This window comes from Thunnus albacares, chromosome 17 (assembly GCF_914725855.1).
Source record: "Thunnus albacares chromosome 17, fThuAlb1.1, whole genome shotgun sequence".
Classification (NCBI taxonomy): domain Eukaryota; kingdom Metazoa; phylum Chordata; class Actinopteri; order Scombriformes; family Scombridae; genus Thunnus; species Thunnus albacares.
In genome coordinates, this window is record NC_058122.1 from 2,211,369 (window position 1) to 2,226,962 (window position 15,594).

General features: G+C 39.8%; 1 protein-coding gene and 1 long non-coding RNA gene across 12 annotated transcripts; both read right to left on the reverse strand.

The window, feature by feature from the left end:
- Positions 1–1,214: 1,214 nt before the first annotated feature.
- LOC122966851 (trichohyalin-like) lies at positions 1,215–6,959 on the reverse strand. 10 transcript variants are annotated; one of them, XM_044331212.1, is made up of 4 exons: positions 6,541–6,959; positions 5,903–6,442; positions 5,747–5,756; positions 1,215–5,664 (listed from the first exon to the last, which is right to left on the reverse strand). In XM_044331212.1, the coding sequence occupies exon 4, from the start codon at positions 4,232–4,234 to the stop codon at positions 2,528–2,530; it is 1,707 nt and encodes a 568-aa protein (XP_044187147.1). In that variant the 5' UTR covers positions 4,235–5,664; positions 5,747–5,756; positions 5,903–6,442; positions 6,541–6,959; the 3' UTR covers positions 1,215–2,527. The 10 variants fall into 10 exon arrangements, with proteins under 10 accessions (XP_044187147.1, XP_044187143.1, XP_044187144.1 ...); XM_044331208.1 differs by having other exon boundaries at positions 5,747–5,817; XM_044331209.1 differs by having other exon boundaries at positions 1,215–6,442; positions 6,541–6,606; positions 6,762–6,959.
- Positions 6,957–15,341, reverse strand: LOC122966873. Of its 2 annotated transcripts, XR_006398476.1 has the most exons (5): positions 13,341–15,341; positions 13,021–13,118; positions 9,626–12,054; positions 7,210–7,368; positions 6,957–6,995 (listed from the first exon to the last, which is right to left on the reverse strand). It is a non-coding gene; the product is annotated as an uncharacterized LOC122966873 (long non-coding RNA). The 2 variants fall into 2 exon arrangements; XR_006398475.1 differs by lacking the exon at positions 6,957–6,995 and having other exon boundaries at positions 7,006–7,368.
- Between the last annotated feature and the right edge of the window lie 253 nt (positions 15,342–15,594).

The window sequence follows — 15,594 nt, forward strand, 5'->3', positions numbered from 1 at the left end:
GGTATCAAAATCAGAAGTTTACCAACTTAATATTTTGTGTACACAATGCAGAACTATCCATCTTAATTTTCAGAGGCCAGAAATTTTTTGAAACGAGATGTGGTTTTATATCTTTGCCAGGATTGATGATTATTCATGAAAGGTAACCATGTGACACTTTTTTCCCCAGGTCAGAGCAATGTGGCTGAATCTAGTATTATACAACAGGTAGTTCTGACCAAGCAATCTGATTGGTCAACTAGACATTTAGAACATGCTCAAATCAGCATGACAGCACACCTAGCTGTGCTCAAATGAAAAAGCCTCATCACTAAAGATATTAGTCCACCACTGATTAGAACTATATACCGTGACATCGCGCTAACAACAACAACATCTGTGTAGACGACTGGTGGTTGATTTGAATTGCAGAGATATGTGAACTTGGCAAATTTGTTTTTTCTGTTGTCATTTTCAGCCATAACTGTAACGTTTGAAGATATATAGTTAAACACAGTGGTCTGACCTATCTGACATTTCTGCTGGCTTTATTGTATGTACTGTGTTGCTTTGCTAGTCTTTGGTTTGTTTTGTTTTGTAGGGGGGGGGATTAGGGGTGGTGGGGCAAACAAAGCGGACCTTTTACTGAGTGGATTGAACTCTGAGACTGTGGGACGAGTTACACACTCACACACTGAAAAACCCAAACCCTTCTCCCCTCTTTATCGTTACCTGGCACCCCAATACACAGCAAAACTTAGCTATTTTCCCTGCAGTTGAGAGCACATCTCAGCTCCCACTCTGGCATCCTCCATCAGCTGTGTTGGTGAGTCAGACTTTTGACTTTTCACAAGTCAAAAGTCTGACTTGTGAGCACAACTATCATGTTGTTATTTTCTTCTTTTGGTAAAATGCCCAGTGAGTTTATTTTATGTAATGCCTGAATGCCACCACAGGTGGAAAAGCCTGAGGGACCAGTATAGGAAGGAGAGAAATAAAGAGAGGGAAAGAAAGAGAAGTGGGGCAGAGCAAAGTGATGCCCAACCAGAGATGGAGATTTGCAAGTCATTGGTTTCTTAAACCTGTTTTTAGAGAACAGGCCAACATCATCAAATCTAGGCAGCCTTGAAGGGCAAGGAACAGCATATCAGTTACCCCCTCCCCCCAAGCTCCAGAACATGAAGAGGTAGAATTTGAGATGCCACATGCAAAGGTAATTTAGATCAGTGGTTCTCAACTTTTTTTGTGTAGAAAAACTAATACCCATGATGCTGCAGACCCCCATTTTATAAAACCTTGTCTCAGGGGCCCCCATATGAGAGGATTTTTGTTATTAGATATAATTAAATCCAGGATTACTCTGTTTCAATTAATGGCAAGTAACGTAGGTATACATATATATATCTCTTGAAGCATTTTATGTTCTTGCAAAGGTGAATGAATAATTGGATGTTATCACATAATTGAGTTGACATTTTATTTGTATGTTCAGCTGGAAGCCACACTGAGCTTGATTACACCCAGGTGACGTTGATACGAGATGAGACTGACCCTGTGCAGCTGGAGGCTTACATTTTTATTGTCTTAAATTTTCAGATGAACAGTGTTTTCAAACCTTACTTTGAAAGTGGGGTGTTGTTGTACATTCAATAGAGTGCTTTTGGGTGATGTATCAAATTCACACTCAACTTAACTACAAATACATTGGCTGTCCCAAAAATTACATACCAGACTATTGTTCTTTATTTGAAGGGTGAATTTATGAATATGAAAAACTGTTTTCAGTTAAAACAATTTGATGCAGTGCAATGTACAGAATAAAAAACTAGAACCAGATTGTTGCACATGCCCCTAAGTGACTGTCTATTCCGTAGCCTTGGTTGCTAAGGTTGTTGCTAAGGTTTTTCCATGTGTTGTTTGCGTTGACCACGCTCATATTTCGGATTAGATTCCGGCTCGAACATGTACGAATGAATTTGAGAAGTTGATATTTTGAGTAATGAACAAGAAAAAGTATTGAAATCCTACGACTATTAATTGTTGTACGGTTTGTTGACGTAGCCTCCACAGCCTGCGGATGTCTGCTGAGGGGCAGCTCCCAAGAGCTGGCCAATCAGAACAGACTGAGCTCCTCGGGATGGGGGGCTTGTAGTGGCGTGACAAGTAGTTTCTCTATTTTTGCTTTCTGTTACCATATTGTGAAAAAGGCCTGTTCTGTTCTTATTATTATTGTTTGATATAGGCCTAATTATTATTTAGAATTTAAGAATGTCCAATTCCTACCTGACCAGAATGTGTTTTGGAATGTGGGAGTATCAGGAGTAAACCCACACATGGGATGAAAAAGCTCATGAAACTCCTCACAGATAGTTGTGGCCTTAACCCGGACCTGGCTGTGAGGCATCAGCACCTCTGTGGAAATTGGGAAGTAGGGTGGTGTGAGGTAAGAGAGGTGAGGGAAAGAAATGAAGGAGAATAGGGTGGGTTGGTGACGAGAAAGGAAGGAGCTCCGTGTCCATTAAACATTGGACGTCTGCTTGCTTGCATGTCAAATGGGTGGGAGTTTTGGGATGGATGACACTCCAGAGGCCCACCGGATTTTAGGGAGGACAGGTCTAGAGGACAGGGCGGCCTCTCTGAGATCTGTTATTGTGGTCTCCTCATATTTAACATCCCTCTTGAAGAGTTCACGTCTCTCTTTAAGTATCTGGGCAGCGGAGTATCTGGGAAATGGCTCCGTGTCATCTGTAGAGAGGTAGTTACACCTCTCTCTACTAAAAGTGGGACCGAACTCTTCTCTCTTTGCATTTTGTGCAGTTAAATTGTGCTTAGCTGCACTAGAAATGGGAGGGAGATGGGATAACCTTTTAGTGCCTTTATCGACCTCACTATAACTCAGCTGCAACTTATTCTGCTCCTGACGCAATCTAATAAGCTTGGTTTTAGCAGTACCCAGTTTGGGTAATGCCTCACCGTTTCTTGAAATAATGCAGCCGGGCACCTCCCTGTCAACCAAAGCACGCCTTCCTGTTTCCGCAGGGGGAAGGATCGGCACCTGCTGAAGAGCGTGGAGTTCCCGCTGAATGTACTGCTGGTGTTTTATCTCCCTCTCAGCAATCTCTTCAGCGTTTCTTACTGCTGCATCATACTCCTCCTTTTTCTGTCGCTGAAACTGGGCACGTCGTTCAGCTGCTAAAGAAGCATTGAAGTTGTGTAAGTGACATTTTTCTTCTCTGATCTTCTGAGTCTTCAATTTTTCCTTTTTATCAAACAACCTGGCAGCCTCTTTCTGAGCCTCAAGCCAGTCCTGGTCGCTCTGTAGCTCTTCCCTCTCACGCTGTGCTCTCTCTTTTATCGTCTCCTCACGGTGAGCTGAAATGGACATAAGTACAGCAGCCCTCTTCTCCTCCTTATCTCTCTGCCGCTTTTCCATTTCAGCTTCTTGCTTAGCCACAGCTGAGTTCAATCTCTGCTCGTCCCTCAGACATGTGGTTATAGCCTGCTCCCTCTTCAAAGCTGCCAGATTTTCCCTAACGATCTCTTTAGGGTTCTGGAGCTTCCTGAACCTCTCTATCTGCTCCATCTTTCTTTGCTGCTGCTTTTTCTCATTTTCCAACCTATTCATTCTGGCTCTGTGCTCGGCTCTCTGGTCCTGCATTGTCTCTCTCTCTTTCAGCAGCTTTTTTTCATCCATTTGTCTTTTCAGATATTCAGCTACTGAAAGGTTTTTGAGTTTTCTTTGATGGATCCGCTCCTTCTCCTGCCACAGAGCTTCTTCCTCTCTAGCCCTCATTTCTTCCTCAAATTTTCTGTCTAAATGTTGAGCGATTTTTTCCTTTCGTCTCTTCAAATCTATGAGTGCCTCATTATCCCACTGCATGTGGGTCCTGCAGGCACTGTTTGCGTCCATCTGTTGCCTTACCTGCCTCTTTAGTGTTACCTCATCTGCAGCAAGCCTGTTGAGATACTCCTGTCTTGCCTGCTCAATTTTTTTTGCCTCCTGTAACTTAACAAGCAAGCTGTCAGGCTGTGTCTCAGCCTGTAGCCAGTCCTGGTTGCTCTGGACTTCTGCATTCTCGCATCGCACAGCTTCTCGTCTAGATGAGGTCGATCTAAATCTCTGCTCCTCCCTCAGAGATGAAGTTACAGCCTGCTGCATCATAGTGGCTGCCGTATTCTCCTCAACAAACTCTAATCTGGAGTTCTGGAGTTTCCTCGACATTTCTGACTGCATAGCTTTTCTTCGCAGCAACATTTTCTCACTATCCAATGAGTCAGTTTTGGTGTTCTGCTCGTCTATCTGGTCCGACAGTCTTTTGGCGGATATTTCCTTCTGTCTTTGCTGATGTTGAGCTACTGAAAGGTTATAACAGATCTCTTGCCGTTGAGAAGTCTCGTTTCTGTCTTGAAGATTAAAGCTTTGATCTTGCACTTCTTGGTGACATCATCACATTCTGGCCCTTTTGATCTTGCACTTCTTGGTGACATCATCAAATTCTGCCTCTTTGATCTTATACTTCCTAGTGTTGACATCATCACATTCTTTACACCCTACACTTATTTGTGACATCATCTCATACTGGCTGTTTTTTTTTCAAACCATTTTAATTATTAAAAAAACTTTATTAACAAAACTGATTAACAATATGACATCATAGCTTAAAAAAATATTTCAAGATTCAAGAGACTTTTTGGCCATTTGCACAGGCTCAGTGAATTCTTGTGCGATTCATTCAGTCAGATTAAAAAAAGAAAGACATTTATAATAAATTAAATTTAGATAAATAAATTTTAAAAAAACAAGACAGCAAGATCTGTGAGATATTACATTATTTACAAGTTATTAACAGCACTCCAGCAATTATTTACAGAACTTCCACCTGTTGCTCCACTGAAGTACTGGAACAGCAGGTGGAAGGAAAAGTTGTAAAGTTCTGCAGTGTAGCAGGTGGTGTCTCAGGTTGTAGCCTGTGTTCCTCCACCTGGGTGATGGGGCTCTCTGAGGATGATGGTCAGGGACTGCAGAGGGGGAGCCCCTTTCCTGAAGTGGAGGATGAGCTCCTTCAGGAGCAGGTCAAAAATCCGGTCAACACAACAGCAACTACAAACATGCAGCATACAGACAGGCAGCCTGGTCAACTGAGGGCTGGTCACCGAGTTGTCATCCCAAGCTGTTGCGTGTGGCATATACAGGACATATATCTAGGTTCTAATATTGATTATACAGAATTCATCCCTGGCCGGCTATGATACATTTTTAGCCATAGAATTTATTTGTATTTATGTCTTTACAGCTTTTAAAATTTGTGGACAAGAACTGCTATATTACAACAGCTAATAAAAGATGTCAATAGCTTTCTTCAACAGTATATCATCTAGTGTTTATTTACTTATGTTCCTTTACAAATGCAAAAAAATATTTACAAAAAGCTTGATAATAAAAATTGATGGAATGGTCTGTCAGCAGAAGTCCTTCCAAGTTGTTCTTTCTTCAGGACACAGGCTAGAAAAGACATGACAGTGATTAGCAGCAGTTGTGTGTCTAACTACATACATTTTTTCAATTTACCTCTCCTCTGGGGACATGGCTCTGGAGCAATTCTTCCATTGTTGGTGGCTCTATAGCTGGGAGAAGGCCATGTCTCCTTGGATCATCTGCCCCAAATGTTTCCCAACGATAGCTCTCTGTAGGTCAGGGATGTTAAGTGTTGGTTTTGTGACTCTTAATGGTGTACAGGCTATACATCTGTGACTTCTTGTTGTATACCTTCTGGTATCTGGGGAGACCACAGGTGTAAAGCCAGCATCACATCAGCAAAGCCCCACTTTGCAGAACAACTATATGACAATACCAGATACACAAAGCATTTACCCACAAAAAAACAACAACAATACAACTATGGAATAATATGGTATGACATACACTCTGTTGCCATCTTTGGTCAACACTGGTGGTCTGCTGTTGTGGTGGTTGTAATCTAATGCAGCAAGCAAAGTTCTTACTTTATACACTGGGGGAAGAGAAAGAGAAGCAAACATGCTTGCATACATCAGCACATAATTGTGGAAGGTCTCCAGGTCAGATGTTGTCCGAAGTAAAAACAAAAAAAAATCAGTAATATCTTTACACAATGCTTCAGTCTTTGAGGAGAAGTTTGCCTATTAAGATATATGTTTTTGTTTTTTTTTTTATAAAGACAGTAATGTAAGTTCATTACATTATTACATTGTTTTGTGAATTATGAAAACACCTGATAAACCTGAAGTTTAAATGCTCTGGCATGTCTTTCAGCCAGTGTGGGTTTAGGATGACTTCAGTGAGTGCCAGGTGGGCTGGAGGAACTTTCTGCATCCAGGCCAGGCCTTGTCATGGTCCTCCTTGTTCAGTGGGTCATGCAGGCAGCTCCCAAAAGTCCACTCGTGACATGTCTGTTACATGATGGAGTATACATCGCCATAGGCTCTGAAACCAGAAAAACATATTATACTATTACATTACCACTGCCATTAAGGAGCAGCCACTGTCTTCATGTAGCTTCACGTTTAACAGTGTATACAGACAGTGATACGGTGATTGATGTCTTTCATCCAGTCAAGCATTTCTGTTTGACTTTTCACCACTCCAGCCTAGAAAGGGAACAAGTCAGACCCTCTTACTTCATATATTTTAGCATGTGTTAATTCAGTTTGTCAGAGCACAGTTTAACCTGATGCATGTATTTTCTTGGCCAAGTCTTTTGCTCCATGCCACATGTCCAAGGTATGGATCAGTATAGACTCACCCTTCAGGGCCTTCATTTGAAGGTACACGTAAGTGCATCATGTCTTTCAGTTGGTTCATTGTTCTAATGAATCCCTCCTTCTCCATTGCAACCAAGTTCCTGTTAGTCTCCCTCTTGTCAGCTGTTATGATGATGATGTCTCATTCCAGCCCACAGCAGTGCAACAACAAAGGATGACAATATACTATATATCTAAAACTTGCCTTAAAAAAAATGATAAAAACATATAAATTCCTAGAGGAAAAAACAAAACAAAACAAAAAAAGAACGAGCAGTTAGCAGCACAGTGCTTTAAAGTGCGTGTCTCAGTTGGATGTAGACAGCTCTTGCATGTCAACGAGTGACCAGCACTGATGGAGGAGTTATATAATCCATTTTACTGTCCAGAGAACATTAGACAACATGATTGTTGGAACTGCTGGTTTGTGTGGGTTAACAGTTAGCCTACCTTGCATTCCTCTGTGTTTGCCCCGCTTCCACATCCTGCATGAAGGTGTTGTGAAAAAGAAGAGTCTTTCCCACATGGTAAGGAAGTCTGTACTTCTGTACATCCAGCCGAATCTTCAATCTTGGAGAGCATTTTGACTGGTCTGATGTCAACTTCAGCCTTCAATAGATAATAGAATGATCTTAGTAAACATCTAAGATTCGCATACTTAAATGCTTTTTAAATTTGTGTTTTGGTTGTGGGACAGCAGTAGTGCAGTTGTGGGCCGGTAGAATGGCCCATGTATATACATATATTATTTTGAATAGTTCAAAATTAACTGTCAGTTTCAAAGATTGAGGAAGAAGGGATGAGGAGACTGAGAGAGGGGAAAGTGAGCTAGAAGAAAGAGGGGACATGGCTAGTGAGGAGAGACAGGGAGAGCTGACACCACCCAGTCAGCCAGCAGCCAGTCAATCAGATCCAAGATAAGACAAGAAAAAGTCACTAAAAGAGCAAAAGCAGCACTATGAAAAATAAGAGAGGAAAATCCAGCTCTCAAGAAGACAATGAAAATTAGGGACAAAAAAATTAAAGAAAACTTTTTCAAAAGACCAAATTAAGGCATTAGGCAGACTAACCACAAATGCCATGACACTTCATTTAATATTATATAGAGTTCATACTTATTATACCTGTATCACCTTTAACACTATAACTGTGATCAGCAGCTATAGGCTCTATACTTATAGGTGCAGGGGTGCATCATGGTGCAGGGGCCCTCCACTTTTTGACCACAAGACGATGCGCAAAGATTGTGGGAATAGCATCTGCTCTCAGCCTAGTCTTGCCCTTTTTGGTCTTGACAAACTGGTCTGCCTCAAAATGTGCCTGCAGAGTGACGTGAATTTACTTCCCACACATAACAACTCAGTTTTGTCTACCCACTGACATATTCCATAGTGGTTAAATGCACAGTATTAGGGAACACTTTATACTTTTTCAACATGTATACACTCATAACATATCCAAAAGACAACCAAGAACATGACACAACTTTACACAAATTCATATCACATCAGTAACTGATGCCACTTGTCATACTGTACTTTGTTAAACATCAGCAGCAAAACCTGCTGATGATAACAACTAATGAAATTCCATAACTAAAGTTGGGGAACAGAGACCACACCTCATCTCCCAAGGCAATTTCCCATCCAAGCCTGTGTCTAACCCTTTCTCTTCTGTCTTTTTCTCTCTCTCACTCTCTCTTTCATCACAAGAACCACAGGGGATTCAATGGAGCCTGAAGACTCCAAATATTAAGCTTCCCGATGGTGGTGTGGTCTTTGTTTGTGAAAAAGTGCAAATACAGTGTTTGAATATGATTACCTCACATATTTTTTGTTGTTGTTGTTGTAATCTTCATTGAACGTAAGATGGCTCTTTCTGACTTGAGACAACCATTTTTTTCTCCTCCCTGTGTCAGTGGGGAAACCGTACATTCGTGCTCCTTTCTCTGAGTGATTGGTGCACAGCAAACCATGGTGGAGATTATATGCAAGGACAACACGGAGGAAAGGGCACAAACTATTTGACATGCTATTTAATGAATTCATTGTGGCAAATAAGCGCATAGTAAAAAGACAAAGGATACATTAAATACATGATTATGTGTCTAAACATAACACAACCTTCATGATGCACCCTTTTTAATAGCAGATTTCTCCACATACAAGCAAAAGAGAAACTTCTGCCTTTTGCATGCAAAAAGTGGATAAAGTTGTTTTGAATTTGAATATATTATGTATCAATGTATATATGAATAAGTGCAGGGGTGCATAAGAATTGTATACAGAAAGATTAATTTAATTCCACTTATTTGCAATGGATTTCCTAAGACAACACACGTAACATCATTGTGCCACTGCTGCTAGTCCATTGACCTATTGTGCTGTAAGTTGATGATTATTAATAGTCACCTGTTGGTCGTCTATCCTATGTGAAAGCCAAAGATTACATAAATCATTAAGATTACATAGGCTCTCAGTTACCATGGGATTACTCAAACCGATATGAATAAAAGAAGTGGTAGAAATGAATTTTGAAACATCCCTTTCCCTCCCTTTAAATATATCAATAACCATCAGGATGTGATTGGTCTTGACTACCATACAACTTCAAGAACATAATTTAAAAAATTCAAAGCAATAAACAAGAACAATATGCTCTTAACCAGGGTAAGGTTAGCCTAAAATATGTCAACAAGGCAGGTAACAGAAGTTCACACGAATCCTCAAATCTTAACGAATTTTACATTTTAAACAAACATACTGATGTAACTACATACACATGTTGGTGTGTTATATGAATATATAAATATATATATACACTATATTAATATTGAAAATCAATGCATGTATTGACTACTAATTACCAAAAAATGCAGTTCTGTCTCTGTCTATATGCTTTCAAATTTCCCGCCGAGAACTTCCGGGAACTATCTGAAGTATACATGAATCACGTGACGAGCATTTTGAACTTCCGTTGACACGACTCTCTCTTTATACGGCACTGGCTCTCCCTACATCTCTGAGGAAAGAGCCGGTACAAAAGGCAGGAAGTGGCAGACAGAAATGAACAGATGAAGGTTAGACAGGAAGAAGCCCCGGGGAAGCAGGAGAGGATCCATGAGAGGAGACTGCAAAACCTTCACTAGCTCAATATCAGCTAAGACAATAAAAAAGCTGCTGATGATGAAAGAGAGACTGCAAGACCAGAGATGGGAACAGAAAACCAATATTGAAAAATGAGAAAGTGAAAGAAAGCCGCAGGAGAGAAAATCAGAGCAGTCAGAGTGGTTCAGGAAGCTCCAGAAACAAAAAAAGACAGGGAGAAACTGTCAAGACTGACAAGAGGTAGCAGGCTTTCACTACATCTCTAAGGGAGGAGCAGAGATTGAAATTGGATGTGGCTAACAGGCTAACAAGCGCTTAGTCAACTGTCTACAGGCTAACAAGCACTGAGTCAACTGTCTACAGGCTAACAAGCTAACAGGCTAACAAGCACATAATCTACTGTCTACAGGCTAACAAGCTAACAGGCTAACAAGTACTTAGTCTACTGTCTACAGGCTAACAAGCACTGAGTCTACTGTCTACAGGCTAACAAGCTAACAGGCTAACAAGTACTTAGTCTACTGTCTACAGGCTAACAAGCACTGAGTCTACTGTCTACAGGCTAACAAGCTAACAGGCTAACAAGCTGTGAGTTTCTCTTCAGTATTTTTCAGTATTCAGCAGCAAATCACTATGTACAGGATGTGTTGAGGGCAGCAAGTCTGTACGAGACCCACTATCAGTAGCAGTTAAGTCTAGTTTACGGGTTTTTAGTACTGAATGATGTCAGTACAGCAGTCGAGTTGAGTCTAGTTTACGGATTTTTGGTACTGAATGGTCTCAGCACAGCAGTCAAGTGTAGTCTAGTTTACGGATTTGTGGTACTGAACGATTTCAGCACAGCAGTCGAGGCGCAACCCAGTCTCACAGCAGTTTGTTAAATAGTCACACAATTTAATCTACAGATTTGTGTACATGGACACGAATTTTCCATTTTATTCATGACACTCAGCAAGACTTTCAAACTAATATATTTCAGTTGGACGTATCTTTCATGCCTACACCACTTTTTTTTTTTGTCAGTTGATGCTCAGGAGTTGATACTCGGGAACACAGAAGCTGAATTGTTTTTTCTCATTTGTTGTACATTTGTTAAAAAACTATAACCGCTACTTTACTCAACATTTAATCACAAGATTTCATCCTTGTTTTTTATTTCTTTATTTTTAATTTTATCAGGACAGTCACTCTGTACAGTCGGAGAAAGCGAGGGCTTTTGTTAGTGTTGGACTTCAGGTTGAGGTAGTACGTACCAGTACAGACATGAACCTGCAAAAGAATCAGTCATTTGTATTGTATCCATCCTTTTCTCACTCATTATTTGAAAAGTCTCCCTTATGGTAACCTTATAACAACAATAAATATGCCCATTTAGAATATAGAAGGCCCATAGTTTACAGTAAAAGAAAAACCAGAATAGGTAGGTACAAAACTTTTTTTTTTTCAACACAGAAACAATCTGATAATGAAATGACCTAAACAAGGCCACTGTCAAGTGTTGGCATATCAAACATCAAACAAAGTGGCATATAAAAAATGACCATTGCAAAACATAGGTTTAAATAATAAATGGGCTAACACATGCCTTGAATTGATATATTTTTAAATTAAGGTGAATCTCTACAAACTATAAATTAAAGACAATATGGAATAAACATTAAACGATTCCTTAACATTAGCATAAAAGGAACATTTTAATGCCATGAAGAGCAGAACAATGTGAACGCAAAGTAGAATAAAATGTACAACAATATGTTGGATTAAATAGAACGGGATAAACCTAATAAATACCAAATAACTGCAGAGAGATCTAATGGGTTCTTAGTACTGTAAATAGGCCTAATCTTATGGCTAAACAATTCCACAATGTCAGCAAATCAAATTAAATTGGCTAAAATTGCATGTGTGCATGTGTTATTTTCAAATTGTGTTTGAGCATGCCGTAAAGTGCAGAGCAACATCCGTACAAGAAAAACAAACAAAAAATATAGAATTAAATTAGAATAGGACACCTTGCCCTGGACAGCCTTGTGTTGTACCTGCCCTCAACAGCATTCCAGACAGGCTCACGAAATGGGGTCATCAGACAAATAGGCTGAGCCAAGCGGGGATACCCTGGGATACAGCTGGTGCACATAGAGGGGCTGCACCTGAGGACCCTGGCATCGTGCACACATCTTGCACCAATCTGAAAAGGATATTTATGAAATTGATTAGATTGACTATTTATTATAATTTATTTGTCTGTTTAATTGACTATTTATTCTTATAATTTTTGTCTGTTTAACTATTTATTCCTACAATTTATTTGTTTATTAAATTGACTATTATACTTTGTCTATTAAATGATTCATGCTTGATCGGGTGATCAAGCATCAAATAGACAGAATTCCACTGAGTCGCAACATCTTGCATTAGTTTATGCTCAGCCAAATTCTGTTCTCTCTGATTTTCTGCAAGTGCTGTGGTGACCTTTGTGCTTTTTTGAAGTGAGAAACAATTTGCCTTGCAGCAGCAACAATGACACACACAAGACCTTGCTTTAATGCACTGTTAATGCACAGCTATAGAGTGTGCCCCGCACGACGGACTTCCTCCACATTACCCCATGATGGGTCCTGGGCCAGTTGATCGGTGCAAACAACCATATTTGTTGCATTTTCAAGAACAACAGAAATTATCACCCAGAATGTCCCAGTCAGAAATCATTTCTTTCAGTGTTTGTGAAATATGATCTGCTGTGTGACTTTCCTCCATTTTCAACACAAAACTTTCCAGTTGCCAGTCTGTCTTCATCTGCAGCCGTTTTGAAGGTTTAGATATTATGCTGGTGAAATCATAGCTGCTTACATTTTTGCTGAGGTTTTAAACAGACAGCTTCAATATGTCAATATGGCCAAATCCAGACACATTTTTGCAATAATTATATCAAATATTCACAATCAGTCTGTTCATAACTGATTGTGAAGAAGCCAAGTTAGTAACAAGCATTACTGGTAAATGAATGCATACAGATGGGGAGGAGGAGGAGCAGAGAGGAGCTCAAGAGAGGGTGGAGTGGCATCACTTCCATCTGCAGATGGGAGCACTCTCACCACCTAGTAAGTAAAGCATAGTTAAATTGTGTGTATGAGCATGTGTTTGTAAGACTTACTGGTAAAGAGTCTTCTTTACGGAAGCCGGCATGAGCGGCACTGAGCCGAAGCCTCCCGAACTGATCGCAGCATGATGGAGACACTTGTCCTCAAACAGCTACACACAAACATACACAGGGAGATTTGTTTTACTTATTCTCACGTTTTTACTTCTAACCTTTCTCCTAACCAATCCTGATTTTATTCTTAACTATAATCCTGAATGCAAAGGTCAGGCTAAAAGTAATCTCTTGTGGAAGGTGCAGGCAGAGTGCCTTCACTTAGCTTACACAGCAGTAGCAGTACAAACTAATATTTCTCTAACTTTATATCAGCCCACCTCTGCTTGTGTTTCCTGAGGAGGCCATCTCAAAGATTTTCTCCTCCTCCAGTGAGGCGTCTTTAAAGATATGGCTGATGTCATCATCCTTCTTGTCCTCTATCACTTTCTTGCTGGATTCCATAGCGCTGGTTGAACTAGGGCTGGGTCCAGTAGCGTTGGATGCAGTAGAGCTGGGTACATTAGGGCTGGATAATGATGCTGGTGCCATTGCTACACCTCATCTTTTTTTTTCTGATGTCCTGGTGTCAACGCTGGCCTTTCTCTTGCCCCACTGTTTTGTGAAATCCTCCAATGACGCTTCACTAGGCTTCATTTTTTTCATCATCACCAGCCCATCTCTTCCTCACACTGACATCCTCGTGCATCTTGTTGCAGGGTTCAGTGGAGTGGGTGAAGTTGCAATCCTTGATCTTTTTTATGGGTGTTCCTGCAACATCACTGTCCTTTCTTTTTCTCTTCCTCACATGAGGAAAAACCTGTGAACAACTTCCTGTACTGCACACACTTCATATGCATGATGACCCATTGGGGTTTTGCACTTTGAAGTCTAGATCAGACTTAGCATTGTTTTTTAACACTATCAACACAACTCAATAGGACTGAATGCTGTCACATAAATGGAAAAACTAAAGCAGCACAAAGCAAGAGGGATATTGAAATTATTTTTTGTGACAAATTTAATAAAATCTATATAATAAACCCACAAATTACTGTACATTCAAAGTTAGCCTATAAAAATGTGTTTTCAAAGATTTTCTTCCCTCCTTTGTGTATAGAAGGAAGGAAAACTTAAGCCATAACAGTCATCAGACCATCAGTCATTTTAAACATTGTTTGGTTGATGAGATGATAATGGTTGATGAGAAAATATGTTACAATAGGAGTTCTACTGGTAGTTTGATTAGACTAATGAGAAGCAGGAACTGTGAACCTCTGTAAAATAAGTTTTAAAACCATCTCTGTATATCATCATTTTCTGAACAGCAGTATGTTATAAACCCTCCACTGAAGCTGGACCTAAATGTTGGATCATTACATGACAAAATTGCCTTGTATATAGAATATTGTTCTGACCAAAAATTTTATTTGATATTATGTCATTACATTATAAAACTATGAACTTTGAATTTCTATCAAGTTACAGCACTGTTGAACATTACAAATAAGTTTTCAGCATTTGAAAAACACTCAACAACAGGATTCTTACCTACAACTGGAGGCACTAAAAGATCTGAAAGATTACAGTTACTGTTCTCTGACTATTTTCTTTGCATTCGAAATGAGCCCTACATGAATTGTGCACTACAAATATTTTGGTAACACTTTAGATTACAGCCCGCAACATACAGAATAATTACCCCACAGTTACCGTGTAATCTTTTGTACCAGTACAGTATATACCAGTACAATATATGTAAGTACAGGGGAACAAGATGTGAAGATCTGTAATTATTTTTTAAATATGGGGTACCTGTTCTATTACTGTTGCAGGGTATGTACGACCTACTGAGCAATAATCTGGATGTTTGGGAGGAATTTAAAGAGAAGTTATTATTATTAATTTATTTTTTTACGGTATGATCATAAAATTGAGCAAAAATCTGGATGTTTCAGGGAAGACGGAGTGATGACTTCTGCAGTGCTTAATAAATCTGATGTGATTTTATTTCAAAATGACCTTATTACCTACAAACAGGCAAACTACATTGTTTCTTTATAATTTCGGGGTACTTAAAATAACTTCTGGGTACATCTGTGCGTTTACTTTGGAACAAAGGTCAAGGGGAGAGTGTACTGTCATGGATACTGTCAGCCTCTGACGACTGTCTCAGTTGTACAAGTTATCTCTAAATTCATCCCAATCATCCCAATAAATCCATCCTCACTTCCAGATTATTACTCAGTAGGTCGTACATACCTTGTAATAATAGAAGCGGTACCTCATAGTTAAAAAATAACTACAGTAGAAGTTCTTTTTAAATTCCATACTCCATAACTTCACATCTTGTTCCCCTGTACTTACATATATGTGTTGGTACATACTGTACTGGTACACTGTTAGTACAAAAGATTACACTGTAACTCTGGAGTAACCAAGTTGTAGGCTGTGGTCTGTAATATAAAGGATTACAAATATTTTACATAAATTGCAATGTGTGCAGGAGCTCAGGAGGCCACTCACGGCGTGGCACTGAATCAGTGGAGCCCACTGCTGGAACACAGAAGTGTTCCTCTCTCATGGATGAGGAGA

Bases quoted from the DNA above. Each gene is read 5' to 3' on its own strand.
- LOC122966851 (XM_044331209.1), bottom strand. From the start codon at position 4,234: ATGTTGCTGCGAAGAAAAGCTATGCAGTCAGAAATGTCGAGGAAACTC.